At 45.6% G+C, this 23,014-nt stretch overlaps 1 protein-coding gene across 2 annotated transcripts in view; it reads right to left on the bottom strand.

Annotated features, from left to right (window-relative positions):
• Positions 1-10,059: 10,059 nt before the first annotated feature.
• LOC138553514 (integrin alpha-X-like) overlaps positions 10,060-23,014 on the bottom strand; it is a 1,247,842-nt gene continuing 1,234,887 nt past the window's right edge. For both annotated transcript variants that reach the window (XM_069642543.1, XM_069642544.1), the window contains one exon: positions 10,060-13,182. In XM_069642543.1, the coding sequence (XP_069498644.1) occupies positions 13,081-13,182 (102 nt within the window). In that variant the 3' untranslated portion in view covers positions 10,060-13,080. The remainder of the gene's footprint in view (positions 13,183-23,014) is intronic.

The following is a 23,014-nucleotide window of genomic DNA, read 5'->3' as shown; positions in this document are numbered from 1 at the left end:
GGTATGATCTATTATATGGTGAAATCTCTGTGTTACTAGTAATATTCCTGTGTGGTACATATCCTGTCTGATCTGGGTGTATGAGTTTACCAATGACTGGTCTAAGCCTCTTTGCCATGACTGCAGTAAGAATTTTCCCGTCCTGGTTCAGCAATGAAAGTGGCCTGCATGAGCTACATTCCGTATCCGGCTTATTTGGTTTGAGGAGTGGGATAATTGTCGAATCTTTCAGACACCCCAGCAATTTACCCGTATCTAATGCCTCGTTTAGCATTGCTAATGATGGAGGAAGTATTTCGGCCATATATTGTTTGTAAAATTCCCAGAGGAGACCATCCGCTCCTGAGACTTCACTGGTTGGTAGTTCTTTTATCACACTTTGCAGTTCTTCAAACATGATGGAGACTTCTAGACTGTCTCTTTCCTCTGTATTTAGCTTAGGAAGATTAATCTCAGTCAATGCCTCTTATATATTCGTCTCTTCTGTCCCTACAGCTTCATTATAGAGCTGCTTATAATAGTCGTATAATGGTCTCCCATAACTTCCATACATCCCTTTCACAGCTCGAATAGTCTAATAGTCTGCTTTTTGGTCTCGCTATTGTACAGCCACGCTAACAATCTGCACGGTTTGTCTCCTTCAGCATGTTGTCTCTCAACATATTTCTTGTAACTTAGTTTGCCTAACCTATCCCAATACTCCTTACACTCCTGTTGTAGGCAAGCCACTTCTTTAGGATCTATTTCCTGCCCGCGTTATGGTTTCCAACTTCCTCTCCGTCTTTTGTAGATCCTGTGTTATAACCTCTTGCAACCCTTTTGACTTAGCTATGGCCACCCATCTAATCATGATTTTAAAGGCTTCCCACAGCGTACCAGCCAAGTCTACATTGCCAGTGTTGTTCTCAAAATATTCTCTCACCTCAGTCCTCAAGTGTTATTGGAATCCTATGTCTTTCAGTGCTTCAACCCTCAGTCTCCAAGTAGGAATCCTAGCTTGGGGAGGAAGAACCTGCCATGTAACAACCAGTGGGGCGTGATCCGATAGAACCCTAGCTCTGTACTCAGCCTGTGTAAGCTCACCCAACATTTCCTCCCCCACGAACACATAATCTAATCTCGTATATAGGTTCTTCAGGATGGTATAGTGCAAGTATACTCGGTCTTGTGGGTACATTTTCCTCCATACATCCGCTAGTTTATGTGACAATTTATTCAGAGCTGTGGCCGACGGGGTTGGATGAGCGAACTTGCTATCTGATCTGTCTATCGTCGGGTACAAATTACAATTAAAGTCTCCACCCCAAATCATCGCTCCATCCCTGTACGGGCTGATTTTGGGATACAAAGATCTAAAGTAAGCTGCAGTATCTTGATTTGGGGCATACATATTCATGACAAATTCTCTACTTTCAACTAACCCCTAGATAATCACCATCCTGCCATCTTTGTCTACATAAGTCTGGAGGAGCTTGAAAGGGACCGATGGTGCTACCCAGATCAGAAATCCTCTAGCATATGCCAAGTATGTTGAGCCCCGAGTCACCCCGCTCCATTTACGTGTTATCATGTCTTGCTTCTCCTTGGTCAAGTGGGTTTCTTGCAGTAGCGCTATTTCTATTTTCTGCCTTCTCAAATATGTCATCATCCGGTTCCTTTTAATATAACTGTTCAAGCCTCTCAAGTTCTAGGCTGCTATGTTAAGTTCCCCCATATTCTCCAGTCCCTTCACATCCCGTCTCTCTCCTCACACTTCCATCCTTATTTCCCTGTGCGTCACTGTAGGCCAACTTCCCTTTAACTACCCCAACTCCCCTCCCTCCCCCTCACCAACCGTTGCCAACATTTTCCCAGCTCCAGTACTGAATCTCAGGCATCCCCGCATCTAGCTCATTTTTCTGCCCGTTGCCAGTACTCGGAATGCAGCGGGAGGATACTGAACTACTAGTAGCCTAACTAAACTATTCTAAGTGGGTCGATAGTGTGATTCCTAGCACAGCTTATCGCTAAGCCGCCTCTGTGCTTCCTGCACCTATCAACAATAATAATAATAAATGCATCATTTTTCAGCTGAAGTGTCTCTATCGGATCATTATGCATTAGCCCACATGTGCCACCAGAGTACATTAAAGTCAAATTGCAGCTTCACTTATCACTTCCCTCTCCTTTCTGGTCTTCTTTCTCCATCGGCATGTTGTGTGAGTCCACCCACGTGTTCACATCTTCAGGGGTCTCGAAGAAGACAGCACAATCTTTATGCAGGACCATCATCTTCGCCGGATACAGCAGCATATATTTGAGATTGGCTGCGCGTAAGCTTCTTTTAACCGCCCTGCAGCTCATCCTCTGTTTCTGCACCAAAATAATATAATCCGGGTATGCTGTGATGGATGCCGATGCCCGGTGAATCGTCCTCCTTTCTGAAAGTGTTCTAATATCCTCTCCCGGTCTTTGTAATTTAGTATCTTGGCAATTATCGGCTGGGGCGGTGCTCCAGGTGGTGGTCTCCTTGTTAGGGCCCTGTGCTCTCTTTCTACTGTAAACCCTTGGGTGAGTGATCTCGCCCCGATTTCCTGCAAGAGCATGTCTTCCACATAGTTGGTCGGGTTCGGACCTTCCTCGCCTTCTGGGAGCCCAATTATCCACACATTATTTCTTTGCACCCGACCCTTCGCTTCTTCTGCCCTATTTTCCAGATTTTGCACCTGTTTCAGCACGGCTACATCTTGTGAGTGTTCCTTGCAGCTGCTTGTATTAGCTTTCACTTCTTTCTCTAATATCCCGGTGCGTTCCGACAATGCCTCGACGTCCTGTCTCAGGAGTTTTATGTCTATGTTCATTGTGTCAATTTTGAATCGCATCGTAGCTTTCAGCTCTGCTATTGCCTCTGATATTTGCTGGTCCTGATCCATGCGCCCTGGTGTTTCACTTTTGCGTGTGTCCTGTGTCATCATTTTCGCGTCGTCTGTCATCTGCGTAGGTTTGGCGAATGCTTCTATCGATGGCTGCTTCACTTTTTTCTTGTTTATTTTTGATGCCATTGCAGCGCCTTCTCGTTCTACAGTGCTCCTTTTGCTCCAGTTCCAGTGCTTGGTTATCTCCTAGCTGTGAGTATTTCTGCTCTAGGTGTAGTGGCCCCTTCAGTTGTCATCCAGTCAGCCTTTGCACTTGTCCTTCTTGGTTTGTGCACTCACCCAACCTGTACTAGCCTAACACCAAGAGGGTCATTGTCCACCTCTTTATGCCGAGTTCACCCGTCTCATCTTGCATACCCACTTCTTCCTTGGTGTCTTTCTGTAAACCAGCTCTCTGGGAATTGTCCTCCTTGGCTCTATTGCCCTCGTGCCTTATTTGGTGTGGTAAGTCTCTACGTCAGCTGGGAGCTGTACTGGTATTAGTTGCACTCCTGTTGCTGCGTACCTGCGGCCGTGCGCAGTTCCAGGTCTGTTCGGTGGCAGCTGCAGTGCTGGTGGGCTTTACTGTCAGCCTCTGGATTGTTGCAATCCTTCGATGTTTTTCCAGTAGCTATTTACCGCTACTTCGATAGCCTGTGTCCGCCACAATCAAGTGTCTACCTTTAGGCAGATCTTACTATTTGGCCACTGCTAGGTCATCACTGGTCAGTGTTCATAGCCCTACAGATGTTATATCGTATGATTCCTCCTCGTGTGGGCTGTGTAGATGTATAGGTCATTCATTCACTATTACATGCCCTCCCTTTGTTTCTGGGTTTTGCCATATGTCTCTGCAATGTCATCCCTCCCTCTGGGCACCCCGTATCTCTGCCGCTCTCCTGAAATCCACTACTGTGGCCAGCCTGCACTTTTTATGAATCAGCGTTGTTTCCGTGATGTACAAGAGCACTGTATCCTTATTCAGATGTCAGTTTCGCTGGCTCTGTTTTACAGGGCCCAATCTCTGTAGTTCGGCGCTGGCCACCTTGTTGCTTCGCCCTGTCCGTTACACAGTAATAATCCCCAACGTCTGAGGGATTCCACTTCCAGGCTGCCTCTCCATGTCGCTCATCAGCTGTTCCGAGGAGATGTACTCATATACTTTTGTTTTTCTCTTGACCTGCGACTATGCGAGATTCCTCGATATCCTGGAGGCATCCAGTCAGATGACTTTGTAAAGCCGAGCGCTCGTTTATCACTCTTCTGTTTCTGGCAGTGTTCATTCTGTCCTGCTCATCCGTGCGGTACACAGATCTTCTTGGCCTCCCTCCCGAGCGCTCTGTGTTGCGCAGCCTACAGCCGGCTCTCCTTCACGCAGCTGTAGGCTTTCTCACTCTCCACAGCCTTGCTCACGGCCGCAGTCTCTCTTATTCTGTTTCACCGTTCTCAATCTCTCATAATCGAGTGGTGCTGCTTCAGTTATGCTTCAGCCGGCCCTTCTTGTTGTGGTGCAGCTGTCCATCGGTGATTCTCTTTGTTCTCGAATCGCTATCTTGTTTTGTCCGCAAGCCAACCTCTTCAAACTCCTCCAGCTCGCAGATTACTTCTCGTGCTGCGAATTTCACCAGGTTTCTGACAGCTGCATACCTCTTATGTTCATGCACCTGTAGATTCCGTTTGACACTTCACAGCAGGCTCGAAAAGCATTTTTTTTCATGGATCATCGGCAGATCAGCAGGAGCACCTAGGAAACTCGACCAATCCCGTGGCCATATAGCCACGCCCCCTCTCCCCTACTTCAAGCCAAACGTCCTTGTGACTTGTGGTTTCCCCGGGGAGGGATTGACCGCTTACCAGGTCTTTCTTTGCTTTTTATTCTCTGTATTTGTTGGTAAGTCCCCATTGTCTGGTACTCTGCCTTGCTCCGCGCCCTCTCCACATCTCAGAATTAGTGGTTTTACTTCCATTTGGGTTTCTTGTGATCTTCATCCCAGTTTTTATACCTGCTTCACATAGGTAGTCCCTACTCTTCCTCATCCCAGTACTGTCTCTGGTGTCTTCTACCCTACAGAAGTATATGGAGGTATGTGGGTCTATAGGGCTTGGTGTAGGGTATGAGAGTGAGGAAGGAGTGAATGTATTTTGAGTGTAGAGCGTTCTCCCGGAATAGTCGTCCCCAGTCCCACAAGGGTGCGTGGCTTCCCATGTGATCCACCTGCCGAGTACCACCCACAGGGGGACTATTGGGCAGCAGCACCCCCTTCCTGGCCTTATGGAAAGGGGTTCCCCCTAGGGAAGCAGGGATGACATCCTAGGATTCGTCAGAAGCACCCAAACCTAAGACCACGCTACCTCCGGATCTGATGGACTGTACCACCTTTGGGCTGCTTTAAACGTATCCTGAAGACCCACCTATTTGCCTAAGCTTTCTCTCATATCCTTTCTGTCTTGCTGGCCTTACCCATGAATGCTTATATTGTTCATTTTTTCAGTTTTGTTTTGTTTCTTGTTAGCGCTCTGATGCCTCAGGGCTTGCTTTTCTTTAGCGCTATATAATTAATAAGAAATAAAATTTAAAAAAGTGTTGCGCTGTAAAGATCGTTGTTGCACTTGCAGTGTGGCAAAGACACTTGAGACACTTTTAATCCTGGGAAGGAGTACGGAGGTCGCTATATAAATTTGAGAGAATCGGGTTTGTTAGATGAAGATCATAGGGTGTGGAATAAGATCAGATGGACTAACAATCATGAGAATTTATATGACGGGAGGATAGCTCTGTGGCAACGTGTTGGTCTTGGAAGCAAGACCATGCTTAGCAACACAGGTTAAAATCCTGGATTTCTGCTTGAAACCGATCTCGGGATTAAGCATGTTATCAATAACCTGCACTTGCATGATCCAAGTGTACAAGGCCTGGTAGGATTCCTCCCAAACCCCCACCGTGCCATGAGACACACACGTATAGGCGCATAATAAATGACCAATAAAATAAAATAAATGAATATGGATGCTAAATCTCTGAGAAAATGAAGCATCATGCAAATCCCAGATCACAAATAAAGAAAGGAAATATCCTTTTCAAACCTCCTCGTACAGCTTTTTTAATTGACCTCAGTTTCCCACAACGTACAGCGGTCAGTAACCAAGCTCCGGGGATGGATCAAATTCAAGCACTTTTTAAAATCAGGTATACATAAAGGGAATCTCTGGAACAAACATGGAAAACATTTAGTCAATTATCAATGAAACAAGGGCCATGCATGGAAGGCACTCAATCAGTTGTCAGAAGACCCAGTTCAAAGATAGAAGGCACTTATACGACTATCAATAAATCGAGGCCCAAAACATTCAGCTAATTGCTGAGGAGTGAATATGCAGAGGAAAGTAACCAAACACCAGGGGCGGAAAACACTAAGCGACTCATTACAGGTTTGCCGGTGTCCTGGTGGTAAATCCATAAAAGCAAAGATACTGCGAAGGGAACGTTTACCACTGAATTTAAATGACTTCTGAGACCCAAACTGTGCTTCAGCTGAATGGGGATTCTTTTAAAAGTGCAGCCCCAGACATTTGTGTTAACCTATAGTGGCATAGTTCTATTGTTTGGCATACCTGCCAGGTGTGTCCTATCACCCTCCAAATCGGAGGTTACATTCCCTATAGCATAAGGAAGGTTGCCATCACAGGATGTGTCTATGAGATAAGCAATACAATGTATAATAACATATGTATAATCAGGTTTGCATTTACCTTTCTTTGGAAAGATATAGGTGAAAAAGTAACTGCCACGTTTTATGAAAAAATGTGGCCTGACAGCACTCTAGAATCTATGAATTGGAGGGCAGCTGAAACATATATCAAACTACTACCCTCTAATGATGGGCAGTATGGTATGATGAAGTTATTGCCAATTCAACATTTACTACTAAAACATATTTCTTTCTTTTTTGGCTTTTAAGTTAATGGCTGAGCAGATGAGAGTACATGCTGAGTGTTTTATCCCTCTGGGGCATGGGTCTGCAACCTTTGGCTCTCCAGATGTTTTGGACTACAATTCCCATGATATGTGGAAATTCACTATGCTGGTTAGGAATGATGGGAGTTGTAGTACAAAACATCTGGAGAGCCAAAGGTTGCAGACCCCTGGGTAACCTGTAAAAGGCTGATAGAAGCTCCCCTAGGAAATGTCTTGTGCCACCGGTGAGAATCTCACACCCCTGTCCTGACAGGAGCATCCTCTTTCCTTGGCAGGGCTGGAACGTTGTGCATTTTAAACAGTCCTGCTGAGCACTGGGTGGGTGGGCTTGGAGGCACCATTACCAAGGCGACTGTTTGATCGATAGGAGCCAGAGGTGGGCGGGAAGTGTTCAATATTGAGTCAGCTAGTGATTCTGTAAGGAAGAATGCTGCCATCTTAAAATATTGGACATCTCTTCCTTATCACCCCACACGATTTCCATCAGATATAGTACTCTGGCTATGAAACAGCATAGGTGAGAACACGTATTAAAGGGACTATGATAGGCTCCTGACAAAAGGCTTGTTAATGAAGCTGCGTGGGATTGGAAGCCCAAGATTGACAATATTCAAAGAACATTGTAGAAATATACCTGGGAGATACCCACGTTGCTTAATCCAGTAAGGGTGGCAACCTTGCTTGGAATTTGCTTATAAGTGAAGAAGTATGGTGAAGATATACCTTGGACGGAGTGAGGATTTGACCTCATTCAGTATTATCAGATATACGCCCTAAGGAACACCTCACTGAGGAGGATGAAACAAGTGCTGGCAAGACCAGTAAAGAATATATGCCAAAACGGAATTTGTCAGACTTTGGATTTGTTTTTGAGATATACAAGGTTATGGTAACAGGGTGTGGCGCAAATGGTCTAGTGTCCGGTTGTCATCTTGTTAATGAACCTATCTCTTGTCAGGATTCAGCTTTTTAATGAGCAAGCTGCTCTCAAACATTGGGCCTTTTGTTGAAACTGGTCCAGTTTAAAGGGCCCTGGCTAAGGCTGAATATAAGCTTCCAGGAGGGGGAGTAAACAGACCTCTTCCTCAACATCCTCTGTTGCTAAGAGATGTTACCAGCAGCAAGAGGCAGCGCCTGACTGCTGCTGAAACATCGGTACTCTGGGAGACCATCTCAATGTTCGTAACAAGCAATCTACCAGTGATATTGGCACCCTTTCCGGGCTTGTGAAGAAAAAAAGGCCCCAAGGTTTCAAGGGAATGGTGAAATAACCCACAGCATTTTCTGAGTCCAAGGAGATTTCCCCTGGCACATGATGTTTGCTCATCATAACAACTTTTCATCTAAGAAATATTTGCACCTGCCTTGAGATAGCCACCCCATTCCAACCTTGACTGAACCTCCTGATGGTGACCGCCTCTTTAGGCTGAGCCTCCTGCCACATAATCATGCCTGGACTGAATCACCCAGTTCCACTGCAAGGAGGAGGGGGGCATCAGGAGGCCTGCTTGATGCAATTGACCCCGCTTAAGAAACTATGGTTATGAAATTGTGGAGTAATTGTATTCCATGTAGCTTGACCACTGGCCTTTACGCTGGACTATGAAGACGGGCTAGGTCACCTATTCCTCCCTTGCCCAAAGACATTTTAAAGTAACTCATTTTATTTTTTGTTCCACCGTTTTATTCATTCATGCCTGCATTTTCTTCCTCCAGCATTGTAGGACCCAGAAAGTACAGACTATATATCTCGGGCCTGCATTATCTCTGTAATTGCCTTGCAAGGGACACCTTTCATTGTTTTATTAGTTATCAAGTGAATATTTTTTATAACATCTTGCTTTCTCATTTCTCATAATTCGCTAGCATTTTCTAGTGCGCAGGGAAATTAAATATACAAAGCACTGCATGTGTGAAATTGCTTTAGAAAATAGAAAAAGGTTGCAGTTGATTTAAATCTAAACCTTAACAAGGAAGGTCGGGAGGATTTCTCAGGGGCAAGGCGTTTGTCTTGGAAGCAAGACAACGCATAGCAACACAGTTTCGAATACTAGTCTCGCGCTTAGAAACTAGTCTCTGGTAATAAGCACTTTATAAAAGAACAACTATCATTATAATGGCTTATGATCTTGTAATGTTCCGAGATACTGTCTAATGTTGACATTAAGGGAGTTGTGTGTGATAGACGGTTTGAACTGTTTGACCTGTGTTCTATTTCCATGAGACCCAAAAGTGAAAACAAACATGGGGTGTATTGTTGATTCCCAAAAAGTATTGAAGCTTTGTTTTGTGCCACAGAGAAGGTGGCGTGTGTGCAAGTATTAATTGAGCCTTTTATTTCATAAATATTCTTTCTGTACACCGGCCTGGTTCTTGGCTTAACATTGCGCAAGGGGGAGAGATTCATTGGTTCTAGATGAGCCATAGACATGGCTAGATAGAATATCAAGGGTTATTTGTGTGGTGCTGTTGATTGGGGGAAAATACTCGCCACATTACTAGTGATCCCATAAATATATCTCAGAGTTACAAGTTGCAGAAGCTTGAATATCCCATACGAGAGTGGTGGTATGTACCTCGGAGTAGCAGCTTCTACGCGACCCCTATGTGCCCCCTGAAGAGAAGGGTCTTGAGTTTGTTCCTGAAGTGCAAGAGCATTGGAGCTGTCCTGATTGCGATGGGGAGAGTGTTCCAGTAGGCAAGGGTGTAGCAAGAGAGGGCAAGAGTGCATGGATGTGATTTAAGTGCAGAACTTGTACTCAAGACACTGGCCTCAATGAACCAAGCTCACGGCATGGAAAATAATCTGGCAACCATCCATGAACAGTAATAGAAGACCCTGGTTCCATGGCAATATACTGATGATCAGAAATTAAAGCTCATCCGTTCGTCAATGAGTCATAACTTATCAGCTTTTCATATTTGAATAGTGAATTGCATTGCTACATATATTCCAAACATTATCTATTACTTCGTCAATCCCTTTTTTCGGTAGCCCCACCCCCATGCCTTGGCATCAGCTCATTCCCGTTAGTCCATCTAGCTAACAGGGAGCCCATTTTACATTAAAGTGATTCATATCCTCCTGCTTTTCAGGAATGATGTATTTCCTAGACTGTTTATTTCCATTCCAACCTTTAAACGTTTTTGTGCGTGACCATCATACATTAACATGTTAGCAACAGCAAGTAAAGAGCAACTTTACAACTTTATTTTTGTTATGTTTACAAGGACATACTGTACTTCTCTATTCATGCGATTTACTCCTTGTTCAGAGTCAATATTGAAAAGATGGTACTAGACTTTGGAAAAAATAAAAAATTGTTTGCTCATTTTAACTGCATCAGCATATTCATTTTGAGGTTTCAAATTGCTTATGAACAATGAATGGCCGGGTGGGGAGCTCACAAGGTAATCAATCACCTCTCAAACGGGGCCAGTCTGCACTGTGCAAATTAGAATGCTGCTGCGTGGCAGACCCAAACCTACATTCCTCCGAGGTCGAGAAATTGAATACCAATCAATTGGATTATATTATCACTTGTTTATTACAGTGCTTAGAAGCTGTAGGAATCTGTTGTAAAGCAGTAGAAAGAACACAAACTGTTATCATTTATATTACCTGCTGTTATTCTTATAAATGTACACGTATAATCAAAATCAACATCATTTTAGAGTTGAGATAGCTTCAATTTAAATACATGTATATGGTATTTTGATTAAATTTATCTTAAAAATGTTTGATGGAAGTTTGAGTAAATGTTGTTTTTATTTTGTCTTTTTTTCTTATGAAATGTTTGATGTAATTGTATTTTCTTAATATGTATACATTTCTGTAAGGTATGTTTTATAAACACAAATAAAAAAATAACAATAAAAAATATTTTTTCACCAACCTATTTCTTATCCATTTCATTGTGCGTCAAGGTCACATTTTCATAATTAAAATGCCCTTGGAATGGAAGGAGTTGCATTAAGTCTGACACATCCAATGCCTGTGAATGCTAAGGGTCTGCTTGAGATTTAACACTGCAGTCCATCTAGTGCATCTGAGGGGCACAGCAAGGGCTGTATTCTTAGAACTAGTCTAATGGTTGGGTCTCATATAAAACCAATAAAAGAAATAATGCCATACTAAGAAAACGGTCTTAAGTTAAAAAATCGTTTTGAAATAAACAATAAAAAAGGACCGATTTAGAAAGTCCGCTCTGGGACCGCTCAGAGCGGTCTTTCTAAATCAATCGGTCACGCCTCTGCCGCACATAAGTCAGCGCAGGGTCTGACAGGCACGCCAGGACCCAGAAGCGTTGTCGGGGGAGAATATGTAAGTGTATGTGTGCGTGTTTGTTTGTGTTGTGTGTCTGTGTGTCTTTTGGTTTGATGGAGTCTTGGGTGGGGAGGGAGGCGGCCGGGGCTGAGGGAGGGCCACTAGGGTGTGAAACCCTCTGATTACAAAGTAATCCTGCCAGAGAGTGTGGGAGACGAAGCAACGCCGTCTTTTTGCTTTTTGTAGGCCGCCTTATATCGGCCGTAAAAAATCTGTCTTCATGTTAGGCGACCTACAAAAAGCAAAAATAAAGCATTGAACCAACAAACAAGTTCCTAGTTAAGATCTATCTAGGTTCAAAACTCTTAGTGTGCTGTTGTATTTGTGCAATCACAGGTATTTTGTTCTGGGAAGTCACAGAAGGGGAGAATTTGTGGTGAGATCTGGTAAATTGAGCACAATTTTGAAGCAAACCTTTATGTTCATCTGATAAAGCAAGATCAGAGGCAGCACAAAACATACAGTGCAATGTGAATGAATAACGTGGCAGCCTCGAATGCTTGAGCACACACCTCTCCAGTTGTTGCATATCATCATTATTATTATATTTGCTCTTTTATAACACACACACACACACACACACACACCCCCTCTTGAGCTCACCTGCCTGCATCTGCTGTCAAACTGTGAATCACTTCTAGGAAGTGCCTGGCAATAAGAGTGTGATATAACAGGTCCCTCTAACCCGCTACATTGTCGTATCCAATTCCAGACTCGCACATTCAGCCAATTGAGTTCAAAGTGGGAGAAGCCCTTGCTTTTTTCCCATGCAAAGGTGATGTCCAGCTCTGTGTATGTTTTCATTTGTTTCCCATTTGTCTTGTAACTACCATATGACTAAGAGGTCTCTGGGACTTGGAAAGCTTACCGAACTATCATCTGAGCACAATATTTTGTTAGTCCAATAAAAGGTATCAAAACTAGGATTTTGCTTCATTTTACAACTCGACTAAAACAGCGCCACACCCTTTCTCCCACAAAAACTCAACAAAAATGTTAATCTGAAATGAGCAATTCAGGAAACACGAATACACGAATACATTCTGTTATGTAATGTATAGTCATACTGCAGGCCAAAGTTCAGAAGACTTTCCCGAGTGGGTATCTCGAAATCAAGTTTTTGCAAATTTGAGCTGGCTGGCACCCATACTCTGAGTTGGCCCCCATGTTTTTTTACATCAATCCAAATATGTTACGTGTGTAGATGTGAAGTCGCTAAGCGTCAAGGGTCTCTCTGTAAATGTCATTCAAAAACAATGCAGACAAATATGCATAATAAGGCTTTTCATCAGGGAAACCCCCTAGATAGCAATTCTCACTCTTGCTGGGTTTAAAAGCAGGCCTGGAAAGGATCGGAAGGGATCGGCTATTGGATATCATGCAGAATTCTTTCTGAAAGTTATTCAAGCAAACGTCCAAGGGTTGTCTCGTGCTGTCACAGTGGTACTATATTCTGGCATCACTCAGATCTTGGACCCTTAGCACCAGGGCCTAGAAAGGCCTGTATCTTGCTCTCCGGCCAGTGCCAAGCGTTGGTGATCTCCGTAATCTTATGTCCGAGGGGTCTCCTCACTGAGAGCTGTGGGCAGTTTCTGGATCACGGTGTTCATTGAGATCTGGGGGCTAGTGGGGTCTCAGCGGGTTCTGCCTTATGTTGTGATTTCAGTGCTTAGCTGCTGGGCCATGCCATAGCACCTGGACGAGGCTATCACATTGGGAGGAGATCCCCTTGAGCTCTGGGTCAGGAAATACACATGAGGTCAGAGCAGGAGTGTAATGGGGCTGCTCCGAAGTAACAGGCACATTAGGTGTTATTGGGATCTGAACCAGCAGTGTTTGGGCAATCACTAGGGTCCAGCTGTCCTTGAATGGGAAGCTCTTGACTATGTCGGCACTTCAGATGCAGGTTCAGTTGTGTTGCCGGCAGCATCTGCACTATCACTTTCTTGGAGCTTCTGCTTGTATGCACGATTAAAGAACCCAGCCTGTAAATGACATAAAAATTGAACAAAAACACATAAATTAAGTAATGTTTTCGAGAAAACTTAATAAACTTTAACTTCTTTTAAAAACCCAAATATAACTCTTTTCCTTTCATCTTGTGTTGATTGTCCATAGAGAGAAAGCATTATTTCAGAGTATGAGGAAGCATGCTGGGTAGTGCAATGATACTTGCGGTATCATTACACGACCTGATATAACCTGACATAACATTAATGGCCACCTGGACATAACGGACGTTCACGCATGTCCATGTTTTGGTTGGGCTTGAATGAATCACTCATCAATGGCTCATGCACACCTGTGGTGACTCATCTATTGCCTACATCAACAGTCACATAAAAACAGACATTCATTTCCTGCGGACTGTTCAAAAGGAGCTTGGACAAAACACACTCAGCCTCATTCCAAGTATGGAGGTAGTCATGGCGCTATTTGCGCCATGACTACCTCCCATACCGGGTCCGGGTCCAACCTGGTTCAATGGGGACTTACCGGTCCATTCCGACCCTGGATGGACCGGTAAGTCCCCATTGAAAAATCCATTCTCCATTCCCATTTGAGCCCCCATAGGGCTCAGTGGGAATGGGGAAGTAGCTAATAACTGTACCGCAATTTGCGGTACCGTTATTAGCTCTGAAGTCCCTTAACGGGTCCCGTCCTTAACACCTGGTCAGACCAGGTGTTAAGGACGGTGTTAATCTTTTGCACCTCTGTTTCCAAACTTAATATTGGTATGCCTTCATCACTCTGATGCCGCATAAACACTTAAATATGAGCCATGCCTGGTTGTGATATGAAGACTTCTAGGAGCACACAATTATACTGCCACAGGAATGTGATATTACACTAGTGTCACCTCTGTTAGCATAGCCCAGCTGTGGCAGGACTGATGTGTATTGGTGTTTGATTTGAGTTTCTCAAAATCTGCAGTCTGGAACAATAGCTAGGATGCTGTCTTTTTCACCCCCCAGAAGAAGGCCAACAACTTCCTCCTGCGAACCAGTGCTTCTGAGGCAGCACTAGCATTACAAGGCCACTCTCACACCAGGGTGTTGACCACTGGAGTCACTTTGCAATCAGCAGATATGGGAAGAGGGTGGAGCTAGAGTAGCCAAAGATGATCGGTGGGCCGGGAGAGGGGTTCCACCTTCTTGGTTTCTGTGTGGGCTCTCTACCACTTCCTGCCTCCCCTATTCCCAATTTCATGCAAGCAAGACACTCTGGGTGTGATGTCAAGAAGGCAAACAGCATTTGCTACAAAAGCTTGAATTTGACCTCCTACAGCAGGCTTGCTTGGGAATAAGCGCCCTGACATTTTCCATTCATAAGGAGAAGGATTTCTCTCCTTCTTTGGTTCATTTTGGACTCTGAAAGAAAAAGGATTAATAATGGCCTCTTTTAGGGATACCATCAGTTCAATGTCCTCTGCCATAGAGGTGGAAACAGGGGATTTAACGGAAGTGAGAGAGCTTGGGCCATAACCATCCCCAGGGATCAGTGGGAGTAATACTGTTGTTGGACCAAGGCCTCTCTGCTAACTGTGCACTAGAATCAGGATCCTGCTCACTGGAGGTGGCGAGTCCTCTGTAGGTCGAGAAATACAACTCGCCTTGTCCCTGGAGCCTCCAGATTGGCCCCAAGCAATCCAGAAGCCAGGGAAGAGCTTTGGGCATTGATTCCTGTATTGAACTGCTTACGGCTGCCTGTCCCAAGCTCGTTCATGCCACATGTCATTGTTGCTTGGATCGCACCACCTGTTAGGTTAGACCATGTCAACCAGTTCACAACCTGATGCCAAATCACCACCTCAAGAACCTCCGAGAAGCCTGGCTCAAAGCCGTTGAGCTCACAAAGACAAAAAACACAAAGGTAATGTGATTAGGCCATGTACCCCATGTCCATGTTTTGGGACCATAGTGACTTTTAAGCCCCTTCTCAACTTATTTCCTACAAATACCTATCCTTGAACCATTAACATTATTGCCAAGTCTACTGCCTGAACACCCTGCTGATCAACCTCCCTTTCATTTCAAGTTCTGCCATCTCCGTGTCTCTGTTACAGGGCTGGGTTTGTAATGTTTTTAGTTAGTTTGTTGCATTGTCTTATTGAAATTTCTATATTTGTATAGCACCTTGAGTGGACATTGTTTTATTCATTGCACTAAAGCTGTTTTGGTTGCTACTGTGATCAGCTCACACATTGGTTCTAGAAATGTGAGGGTTGGATATTGCACCTGAAAGATTAAATCCAATTTGTACTCCTTGTTGTTGAATTGATTTTGTGTTTTTATTATTAGAAATATAATTTCCAAAACAAAGTTCTCTCAAATTTCTGATCACATTAATTTGTTGTTAAATCATAAAACCCTTGTGTATCATAAATCCATAAAAAAAATTTTCTCAGATTTCTGATCATTATAGTCAGTTATTGTATCACATATCCTTTGTATATCATGGGTTCCTCTAAATATAATGTTCTTGAAGTGATAGTTTCATTGATTAGTTCTAGTGTCAAAAGTCTCTTTATTTAATTAGCATACACGTGTTTCACCACAGTTTTTTATGTGGATCATCAGGAGGTTCTGTTACGGAATATTTGTTATTTTCGTGTTTTAAACGGAAAAAAAAGTGGGCACATGCGGTCATGAATGTATTTGTACATCGACTCACAGAAGTGGATTTGATTTGTTCTCAAAGTTCTTTTCCTTTTATCTCTATGTGTGATTGATATTTTGGTATTATCTGGAAAATAGATAAATAACAACATGCTGCCTGTGAGTCCCCATATATTTGGGTAGCTCTAATAAGAAGCATATTAATGGGAATGCAGGGGGTTATCAGCTCACACCTTCTCATGAAGATATAGCCTGCCCTCGGCCTGCGCCATCAATAGAGGCACAGCACCATTATGATGGGGATCACTGCTGGTTTAGTAGTAGCGTGGGGCTGAGTAGGGGGTCTAGCCACTGCTCATCCATGTACTTCTGCAGAGCAGCAGTCATCATTTAGTATGCAGGGTTACAGAGGGCCCTGCAAACTCCCACATCTGCAGCAGTGACTGCATTGATGATGTTGACATCCTTAAAGCTCCCTGGAAAATCTTAGGGCTGATTTATGTCTTTTCAAATGTTGGCTTCCCAGTCTTGGCTGTGGAGACTATGGGGGTCATTACGAGTACGGCGGTAGGGGGTTAACGGCACCGGTAAGGATGCCGGTGCCGTTAACCCCCTACGGCCGCATTCCTTGGTCCCTTAGCGGGTCCCACTAAGGCCGGCTGGTTTTACCAGCCGCCCTTAGCGGGAGTCGTTAAGGGACCTTGGAGCTAATGACGGGCCAGCTATTTGCGGGCCCATTATTAGCTCCTTCCCCATTCCCATTGAGCCCTATGGGGGCTCAATGGGAATGGAGAATGGTATTCAGAATGGGGATTTACCGGGTCCTCCAAGGTCGGAATGACCCGGTAAGTCCCCATTCCGACTACCCGGACCCGGACACGACTTTGGAGGCAGCCATGGTGCTAATAGCACCATGGCTGCCTCCAAAGTCGTAATGACCCCCTATATCTACGCAGGTGTACCCTGACAAGCCTTTGCAAAGAAATCAAGGCCATGCTGGTTGGAACCCTGGGTGCATATGTGCGAGTGTTGTTCTCCCCACACACGTGCTAAATACGAGTGCAAAAAATGGCTGAATGTTTTATATCAGCCAACGTGGCATTCCCTTTCTTACATGGTGCAGACATCATATCAACCAAGGGACACTTTTGAAATGTGGGCACTGACAATTTGGTATTACATCGGCAGTGTTGCTGCTCCTACTGCATTACCAAAATGCAAAGTGCACAGTGCAAAGGACACAGGTTGCCGTTTCCTGGACTTGCGGAGCGTGCATATTAGGGAACTTCATTTCATGAAGATTTCACCGGTAAAAAAGTATTGCACATCGATTTGACACCACTTTTGCCGCTTCCATAATACAGAATAAAGCGCAAGGATGTTGCTGTAGACGGTATGACATTACATCAAGGTATTTACACGGAGAAACAATGGAAAAAGGACTTTGCAAATCATTAAGACATGCATGAAGCTTCTACTGCTTACAATAGTTCTTAATAGTTCTTGTGTATGTATGCAGAGAAGATATATTCCAACGTTAAAGAAATGTAGAACACAAATACTGTTGACTGTCTTTGCTGATCACATTATAAAAAAAGGGCCAAAGCATTCTGCTTAAGATGTAGTCCTCAATCAATTGCTTCTTTTATAATTTCGTAAGTATAGCAAACCCCATGAGTTTGTTCCATGTTTCCCTCTGATTTAGGAAATAAGGTCTGAAGCGGATGGTATGGGGCGATTTGAGTATCAGCAGGAATATGCAATGTGTCCCTTTAGGAGAAGGCAGACGTTGCGTACATGTAATGTTTATTATTGATTTAACCACTTTGCTATCAAGAATATGTCCAGCCTCATCCAAGAGGCTAGGAATGCCAGAAGGTAACAGCGGGACTGTGACCGCATGCAGGAGGCTGGGATCAACCCAAGGTGTTCAGAACAAGATCAATTGTTTGGACTTTTAATCTGATGCTGCTAGCCCTGTACATTTGAGGGCTTTTTTAAATAGCAAACAATTCGTAGGTTTTGCATTTCAGGCTCTTCTTCTCAAATTTGCCACTGATATTTTAAAAACACAAATCAACACAACGTTTCCAAACCCGAACGCAGTGGCTGTGATGCTGGAAATGCATCGGAGGGACAGGGCCTCCGTATCCTTGTCCTTTACTGCTTTTTATCGTGTGTTCTGTCGTGTTTTCCGCACAGGAGTTCATGTGGGACTCCTGGCTGTGCAGCTCTCTTTCTTTTGGTTTGGTGAACAGACCTGTGGGATACCCGTATGGCACCTATGTGTGGGGGTACAACCCTGTGCCCCTGTTGTATGTTTTTGGGCACCTGTGGGTGGCCCTCAGAGCAGGGTATGGGCTGGTGGCAGCTCCATGCTGAATTTGACAGGTGCGCGGAGTATCCTCCATTTTGGGATACCCCGGCCCTGCCATTGGGATCAGTTTATTCCTGATGGAAAACAAGATGGCCCCGGTGGCATCTTGCTTTCTATTACCCATTACCTTGTTTTCCCAAAGTCCTGGGAAGCCCTGACTCTGTCCCTTTCCCCTGACTGGCAGTTGGGTGGAAATGCCATATATGGTGTTGTTGTGAAGGCCCGGTCAGACTAGCTGGAGCCTTCCCGGTGATGTATGTTGTGGGTACCTCCTGTGGGTGGGACCTGGGTGAATAGAGTGTGTGACGAATATGCATTCTGTGTTGTGGGTGTCTAGTATCTAGTTGTTGACACAATGACTGAGACAACCCTGCCCGAAACCGGTATGAATGCAGCTTGGAGTGTTGAATGGTTCGGTACTTGTCCCAATACACATAACCTGTTGTGAGTGTCTGGAGAGAAGTGAATGGCCTGAATACCTCGTGTGCCTGATTGGCTGCCTGCCTGCATGAATGCCCGTAGTCGTGATTGGATGCTTGAGTGTGACCCAGCGGAATGAATTGGAGATCAACAGTATATCTGGGGACCTCTCACTGCTAGGAATCGTGTTCAGAAGCTGAAGTCCACTACGACGAGTAACTGGATTAACTGACGCTTGACCATGAAGCCCTGCTGGACGAGAAGAATTGCTGTTGCTCTCCTTCACAATCTGAAAGCTGCTTTGCCTCCAAGGACTGACCCAGAGAGGACCTGGTAAGGCGCCCTCTTCCCGAGCTACGAGGGACCATCGTGCACAGCTGATCTTTGCCAAAGCTCCCTGGTAGACAGCCCTACGACAAGCTGCTGACCCGATACGGGGACTGCTGCGGAACTCCAAGGAGAAGCACTCGGACTGTTGTCCGCCACTGTCGACGACCGCCATCGCCGACCGGAGCCGCCGTGCTCCCGTTTGCCTAAGAACTTTCATTGATCATCGGACACTCTCGCCTGCATCGTCATCCGCTTGTCTCCCGCTGGAGAAGGCCTGACCGTCGACGCGCCGAGGAGCATCCACCGGTGGGTTTCCCGCCACCTAAAGACCACAGAGACGCCGACGACACGACGCCCTTGCTGGGCCACAGTTCTTTATCATCTCTTTGCGGTCCAGAACTATCGTCACCGAGGTGCCCCGCACGCCTCTTCCTTGCAGGACGCCAACGCTCTGTCGTCGACGAGCACCGCTAGGAACAAAGCTGCCACTTCCCTGCCGTAGTTCACCCTGTTCACCATTGGACATTTCCCGACACCGAACGCCAAGTTCCCCGACACCTCTCGACGATCCGTGGCTCCCGCCTGAAAGGGAGGCACTCAAGAAGGATCGGTCGACGCATTGTCAGAGAACTCTACTCCACCAGGTACATTGGGGGTTAAAACCTTAATAGGACGAAGTAAGACTATCAGACAATATATGGACTGGGCTTGTGCTATATATCTTTATTTACAGGTTGCCCAGGTGGGGGGATCTCCACACAGAACTGTGCCTAGTGGTAGGGGTCAGCATTCTGCCTATTGTTTCAACCATTTTACGTTCCTGCCTAACTCTATTGCTGGTTTCCTCGTTATTAATCTGTGTGATATTTTAACCGTACAGTTGATGCACTTTAATGAGATTTGATAACCTTGGTGGTACCACTTTAGAATTGTATATATTTATCATTATTGACTTCCGAGTACAAAGTGCGTTATTGTGATCGTGTACATACCTTTGAATATTAATTATATAAAGACTGTGTTTTCAGTAATACAGTGTGTGGACATTCCTTTGTGGGGGTTCGGGGACTACACTGTACTTAAGTACCAGCCTGCATGACCTCCTGAGAAGCTAGGCCTTGATTGCTCGTCCATTGCTACCGTAATAGAGAATCTTGGCTGGGGTCTTCTGTGCCTCTCCTCTACCATATAGAGAGCGGAAGTACAGACACCCCCTACCAGTCTTTACACTGGTGGCAGTGGTGGGATGCTTATGGTTTTAAGAATCAGTGTATAACCGTGCCACTTACAAAATATCTGCACTTTATTAGATTAAGGTTTTGGTGTGTACAAAATAACTGCATTACAAGCAATGGAGTCTATTGCGAACGGTAAATTGACTCGGATGAGCTTAGAGGCTCTCCAGAGTGCTTGCGAAGCCAGGGAGTTAGATTTTGTGGATAAGTCTAGGGCTGAGCTGATAGCTGCCCTGGTGGACTACCAAACCGATGGTGAAACTCTTGATGAGGGGGGGAATGCAACCAATGAGGACTCTGCCCCTGGGGCGTCTACTGAATCTGTTTCTGGGAATGCCACCATTCCTGCTGCCTCTGTTCCGAACCCCAGCAATACCTTGGAACTTGAGTTATTAAGAATGAAATTGGCTTTTGAATATTGCAAGTTGGAAATAGATGCTGAGTTTAAGAAAGAGGAGCCGGTGCAACAAGTGGAGCTCAAGAATAGGGATCTTGAACTCAAGAATAGGGATCTTGAACTCAAAGACAAGGACACTGAATGTCAGAGAATCCAGCTAGAGAAAGCTCGAGTGGCGACTTCAGCGAAACCCAGTGAGCGTGTCAGGTCCCAAGCAACTAAATTTATGAAGGATTTGGTTGGTGTGTTTTCGGAGGGTTCTGATATCCTCCAATGGATTGAAGCGTTTGCAATGGCTTGTGCAATTCATGATGTTGACAAACGAGATTGGGCTAAGTGTTTGCTAAGCAGAGTGCCTCAAACTGGATATGACTGTATTCTGAAGCTAAGTGTGGAAGAAAGGGGTCAGTATGAGTGTATGAAATCTGCTTTGATTGCCAAGTTTGGCAAGACGCCTACCCAATACCTTAAAAGGTTCAGGGATTTTAAGAAAAGAGAGAATGTTGGGTTGACTGGGTGAGTGCTGCGCACATGAATATGATGGGGTGGATTGATGGTTATAAGGTGAAAACATTTGTTGAATTGTCCCACCTGTTATTTTTTGAGCATTTTTCTGAAGCCTGTTCACCGGAGCTGCGTCAGTATGTTGTTGACCAGAACATTTTAGATCCCTTTAAGCTGGCTAGGTTGGCTGACAAGTGGGTCTCCCACCGGGTGTCCCTTAAGGACTCCAGTGGGAAGGACAAGGACAAAGAAAAGGGGGCCTCTCAGAAAGCTGAGGTGTCCCAAAAGCAGTCACAGTCGAATAAACCTAAACCCTCCTCTCCTAAGACCCAACAATTTAGTGGGGATAAGTCATCTGTGGGTGGGAATAAGAATAGTGGTCCACCTGCTGCAAAACAGGCTCCCGGTGGGTCCAGTACCGTACCCCGCACTCCCGGCACTTGTTGGGACTGTGGGGCTCTGGATCACAAAAGGGTGACTCCAAGTATAAAGGTAAGGCACTCGGAGTACAGGCTGTCAGCCTGACCTACCCTTACCCAATGTCTGAGGTGGAGGCCACTGCCCTCCCCTCCTCTACAGGGATCACTTTTGGTGCTCCTGTAGAGATTTCCCTAGTGTCCCTTGGGGCCTGGGACCAGTACGCGGAAGTACTGGCGACTATCCCACAGAACACCCGTAGATTTTTGAGAAGTGTCCTCCTGAATGCCAGCCTTCTACTGGTTTGAGAGACACTGGGGCAAGCATGACAGTGGTGGACAGGACCCTGCTCAAGCCAGAGGACTATGTAGATGCTCCTCTGAGAACCACCAGGTTATCTGGTGGGCGTCCCAAATTATCGCCTGTAGCCCGAGTCACACTCGTAATTGGAGACAAGACAGCAAAGCTTCCTGTCCTGGTTCAGGACTATGTCCCTGCTAACATTCTGTTAGGTAACGATCTAGTAGAGTTGGGGTTGATCATGGATGGTCTTCCCATGACTGCTGCTGCGGTCACTAGGTCACAGGTGACACCGGGTCTGGCTGTGAGTCAGGTACCCGAGCCGAAGGCGCGGCCTAAGGCAAGACGAAGGAAGAGCACGAAGGCCACCTCTGTGGAGGGAGCTCCTTCTCTTCCCGCTGTTCCTACAGCACCCATTGGGATCCATGCTCCGGACGGGCTGGGTCCAGTGGTAAACCCCGTCTCAACTCCTGTGGGAGAAGAGCTAGAAGACTCTCCTCTGGGAGAGGTTCTCAACCCGGAGGATCATCCCAATCTTCAATGCTTGTTAGCTGAAGGGGGACCCTCCCGGGCAGACTTCTGTAAAGGACAGAGAGAGTGTCCCTCTCTCGAGGGTCTGAGGAAACAGGCCCTGTCTCAGGCACAAGGAGAAATGCCTAGGACTTTCCGGATTTATTGGGAGGGTGAGCTCCTTGTTAGTGAGCCCACTAAGCCTGAACCTGGTGCCCTCAAGAGGTTGGTGGTACCCCAGGTTTACAGGCCCTTCCTACTGCAGTTGGCGCATGAGGTGCCCTTGGCTGGTCATCTTGGTACCAAGAAGACTAAGCAGAGGCTCTCGGCCCATTTCTACTGGCCTCGGATGGGAGTAGAAGTGGAGTCCCACTGCAGGCCCTGCCCAACTTGTCAGTTGTCTGGCAAAACTGGAGGCAGTGTCATCGCCCCACTGCAGCCATTGCCAGTGGCTGGCACACCGTTTGAGAGGGTGGGCATCGACATCGTTGGTCCCCTTGACCCTCCCATGTCAGGTGGACATCGGTTCATCCTGGTTTTGGTAGATCATGCCACCAGGTACCCTGAGGCTATACCCCTTCGGACTGTTACTGCCAAGGTGGTTGCCCGGGCCCTCCTGGGCATTTTCACCCGTGTTGGATTCCCCAAGGAGGTTGTCTCTGACCGAGGATCCAACTTCATGTCTATTTACATGATAACCATGTGGAA

The sequence above is a fragment of the Ambystoma mexicanum genome, unplaced genomic scaffold (genome assembly GCF_040938575.1).
Source record: "Ambystoma mexicanum isolate Mex_15411 unplaced genomic scaffold, UKY_AmexF1_1 Mex_scaf11, whole genome shotgun sequence".
Lineage (NCBI taxonomy): Eukaryota > Metazoa > Chordata > Amphibia > Caudata > Ambystomatidae > Ambystoma > Ambystoma mexicanum.
This window is presented reverse-complemented; position numbering and strand designations above follow the sequence as displayed.